This window comes from Apium graveolens, chromosome 2 (genome assembly GCF_009905375.1).
Source record: "Apium graveolens cultivar Ventura chromosome 2, ASM990537v1, whole genome shotgun sequence".
Lineage (NCBI taxonomy): Eukaryota > Viridiplantae > Streptophyta > Magnoliopsida > Apiales > Apiaceae > Apium > Apium graveolens.
Window position 1 is genome coordinate 70,479,199 of NC_133648.1, and position 4,637 is coordinate 70,483,835.

Below are 4,637 nucleotides of genomic sequence, written 5' to 3' on the forward strand. Positions count from 1 at the left end.
GTAGCTCTGATGCCATCGAAGGGTTTTTAGCATATAAACGCATCGAAAATGTGAATTTAAATCTTAAAAAAAAAACGAAACCCTCCGCAGGATCCATGCGAAAAATAATATTTAATTCATAGTTCAGTATGTTTACCTTAAGAATCTTTACGTTAATGGAAAGATGAAGGTCTTTAATAGCGATCCAAGAACGATGAGCGGAGATCCCTAGCAGCTGCTCCTCAAGTGTGAAGCACTCCACCGGTATCCACCAAGAGTACAATGTGATGGAGGAGGAAGAGGTTGAGAGAATTAGTTGCCTCCCTCTTGTTCTACTTTAGAATTAGGGTAAATTATTTGGGTTGAGGCAAATAGGGTTTATAATAGTATATTTATAGGCAAAATTTTCAGCTGAAAATTTTCCATAAAATATTATTATTATTAACCCTTTAATTGATTATTCTTATTAACCAATTAACTAATAATTAAAACACCTTTTAATCATTAATCCCTTTTCTAAACACTTTAGAAAAATAATTCTCTCACTTGATTTAATTTCCAAAATTAAATTCTTAATTAATAATATTAAGAATTAATTAAATCTCATTTAATCAATTATTAAATCCCTCATTTAATCAATTATTAAATCTGCTAATTAATAATTTATTTCATAAATAAATAATTACCAGCCATTATTAATTTTTTTTTTGACGAAAAGCTGGAAGTTTTATTCATTACTAGATTCCAACAAAATACAATCAAGAAATTCCGTAGGAATATCAGCCCTACTAAAACTATGATCAGGATATTTATACGAAGCTCTTGCAAAACAATGAGCGACCGTATTAGCAGATCGTTTTATAAAAGACAATGATAAACTGTTTGAAAGTCGGAGTTGGCACCGACACTCTTCCACCACTCGACCAAAGCTCGATCTCATCTCCACTTTGCTCCTAATCCCTTGCACAGCTGCTAAGCAATCTGATTCCAGCTGTACCTCCTGCCAGTCATGATCCTTGATCCAAGATAAAGCCTCCCTGATCGCTATAGCTTCTGCAATTTCTACTGCAACCATGCCCATGTAACAACGAGTTCTTGCTGCAACCACCTGACCCTGAGCATCTCTCGCCACCAGACCCACACCATATTCATTTCGATCTGTAAAAAGGGCAGCATCAACTGTTACCTTTATTGAGTTACCTTGAGGTCTGACCCAAGTAATAGCACCATCCCCTTGAACCTCACACCTGGACGATGCATTAGAATAATTAACCTGGGCAAATTTCCACTGTAAAAGGTACTGCTTTGCTAATGCCACAACTCTATTTACATTCGAATATCTTTTATTCCATACTACATCGTTTCTGTGCCTCCATATAGCCCAACAAACTGTCACCACCTCAGCACACTTGTTATGGTTGTTCCTTTGAAACACCTCTCCTAACCACCCTTCGAAAGTACCTATCTGAGACACCTGAGCATCAGGAAGAACAATGTCCCAACACATTCTAGCAAATGGACAATTCACCAAACAATGAGTGATCGATTCTTCCCCGTTTAAATAAATTGGGCATTGAACATTAACTGGAACACGTTTCTGTTGAATCTGAATGAGAGTGGGTAAGTACCCCATAATTGCTCTCCAAACTACATTAAGCACCCGAGGAGGAGCCTTAAGCTTCCAGAGAACAATAAGAACTTCTTATCGATCATACACACTAAAAGCACCTTTCAACCTCTGGCACAATCTGTAAGCACTTTTCACTGTATACGTACCCGAGCTATCGTGCTTCCAACTGATATTATCCTCTTCATCTGTATAGATAGGGGTTTGAATAATACACGCTTGGTCCCTTTGGTTGAAAAGATCCTTAATCACCTCATGATCCCATTCTTTCCTGTCAGTATGCATTAAACCCTGCACCTTATTATTCTGGAGAGTCACACAATTTGTCTGAATAAACGAATTCTCCCCATCTGCCAACCACGGTTGTCCTACAATATCAATCGATGCCCCTGAACCAATCTGCCAACAAGCACCAGCATTAATTAAGTTCCTTGCTTCCCATACACTTCGCCATGTAAAACTGGGATTTGAACCCAAATTTGAACTCAAAAAATTCCCATTCCGGAAGTACCGTGCTTTATAAACTTTAGAGGCCAAGCTATCCGGGTTAGATAAAAATCTCCAGCCCTGCTTACCCAACATAGCTAAGTTAAAACTCCGAAAATCATGAAAATCTAAACCTCCAATTGATTTGTGTTTACACAGCTTCTCCCAACTTGCCCAATGAATCTTCTTTCTACCTCTCTGAGTTGAGTTCCACCAATATTTTATCAGTATTTTCTCCATGTTTCTAATCAAATCCATAGGGAGGAGAAACACACTCATAGAATAATTGGGGAGGGACTGACCCACCATTTTGATCAAAACTTCTTGGCCTGGCTTTGCAACCGGCTTACGTTCCCATACTCGAATTTTGTTTTCGATTCTGTCCTTCAGAAAACCAAGCAGCACTGATTTCTTCTGACCCAATAAATTAGGAAGACCTAAATATTTACTGTAAACATCAGCTTCACCCATTAATAAGACCTGAAATATATTTTACTGGTTGTACGGGATAACATTAGTGCTAAAAAACACAGAGGATTTTTCAACACTAATTTTCTGACCCGATGCATTTTCGAATAAATGAAGAAGCTCTATAACTCTATGAGCCTCGTCCATATTAGCTTTACAATACAGGTAACTATCGTCAGCAAACAACATATGAGAAATTGATGGAGCCTGCCTACATACCTTGATCCCATGAATCCAATGCTTTGACTCATAGTGCTGCAACAGAGCTGACAAACCTTCCGCGCATATAATAAAGAGATAAGGGGATAAAGGATCCCCTTGTCTAATCCCTCGAGAAGGAATAATAGGATCCATATTATGGACACCATGCACTATATTATATGAGACTGAGGTTATACAAGCCATAACCTACTGTAATCCAATGATCACTAAAACCCATCCTACCGAGGATCGCCTTCAAAAAATCCCACTCTAACCTGCCATAGGCTTTACTCATATCCAACTTTATAGCCATGTATCCATCCTTACCACATCTTTTATTTTTCAGGTAGTGCATAACCTCGTAAGACACCAAAATATTATCAGAAATTAAACGCCCAGGGATGAAAGCACTTTGAGATTCAGACACCACCACATCCAACAACACTTTCAAACGATTAGCCATCACCTTCGTTATAATCTTTACAAGGACATTGCACAAGGAGATAGGACGAAGATCATTTACTTTATTCGGGTTTTTCTTCTTTGGAATTAAAACCAGATTCGTCTCATTCAACCCTTCATCCAGTACCCCTTCCTTGAAAAAATTTCTGACCATCTGCACTATATCATGACCCACTATTGACCAGTGTTTCTGGAATAAGCCAGGTGTCATGCCGTCCGGACCAGGAGATTTGTCTGGATGCATTTGGAAAAGAGCAAACCTAACTTCCTCCATTGTTACCTCCCTCAACAGATCCTTATTATGAGTTGGCATTATAGAGACTGGAACTTTTTCAACAACCTCCCTCCATTGCGATTCTGTAGTTGTAAAAATATGGTTGAAATAACTCGTGATTAAGTTTTCCAGCCCATTGTTCCACTCGACCCACTCCCCTTCATCATTTTGTAATTTCTGAATCGCATTCAATCTCCTTCTTTCACTTGCTCAGGTATGCAAAAAGTGAGTGTTCTTGTCTCCTGCCTGCAACCAAAGCTACTTCGAACATTGGCACCAGTATATTTCTTTTTGATCCAGTATCAAGAATAACTTCTGCTTCACAACTTTAAACTGCTCCACTGAATCAACATCAAATTTGTCCCTCAGATTTTTAAGTTCAAGTTTAAACTCCTTCACTCGTTTACCAAAACTACCTGTCACCTCTCGACCCCAACCCTCCAAAAGTTGACCACACTGCCACACTTTATCTCTAATATTCGCACCAGCGTGCACCTCCTAGCTATCTTTTACTAATTGGAAACACATCAGTTCAGCAAGCCAGGCATTTTCGAATTTAAATTTTCTAATTGGGCGCTGATCACGGATCAACTTACTCGTATCCAAGAAAATTGGACTGTGGTCAGAAGGGCTTCTCTCCAGGTTATAAAGCTTTGAGAGAGGAAACCATTCTACCCAATCTGAATTCGTAAGAACTCTGTCAAGTCTCGTTTCTATCCAATTATCTGTCCCTCGACTACTTTCCTAGGTGAATTGATGCCCAATAATGTTCATATCAACCAATCCCGAGTCATTCAGAGTGTCATTAAAACCCTCAATAAGCCAACTTGGATATGGTGCCCCTCCACGTTTGTCACTCTGAGCAACAATATTATTTATGTCCCCCATAACACAACATGGCAAATTAGCATCCCTTGCAAGATTTCTCAAAAGATCCCATGTTCTTCTTCTATTTGTTCTATTTGGTTCACCATAAAATCCAGTAAACCTCCAGTTACCCATGCCCAAGACTGATGTTTCAATATCAATATGATTAGTAGAAAAACTAATAAGCTTCGCCTGATCCTCGTACTTCCATAGCAATGCCAAACCACCACTCCTACCTTGAGCCTCCACTACCACCATACCTTCATAATTTAA

At 38.9% G+C, this 4,637-nt stretch overlaps 1 protein-coding gene across 1 annotated transcript; it reads right to left on the reverse strand.

Annotated features, from left to right (window-relative positions):
* Positions 1 to 706: 706 nt before the first annotated feature.
* Positions 707 to 1,612, reverse strand: LOC141690587 (uncharacterized). Its single transcript, XM_074495376.1, has one exon. The coding sequence runs from the start codon at positions 1,610 to 1,612 to the stop codon at positions 707 to 709; it is 906 nt and encodes a 301-aa protein (XP_074351477.1).
* Between the last annotated feature and the right edge of the window lie 3,025 nt (positions 1,613 to 4,637).

What these genes read in the sequence shown, in the direction of transcription:
- LOC141690587 (XM_074495376.1), bottom strand. Translation starts at nt 1,612, where the DNA reads ATGGGGTACTTACCCACTCTCATTCAGATTCAACAGAAACGTGTTCCA.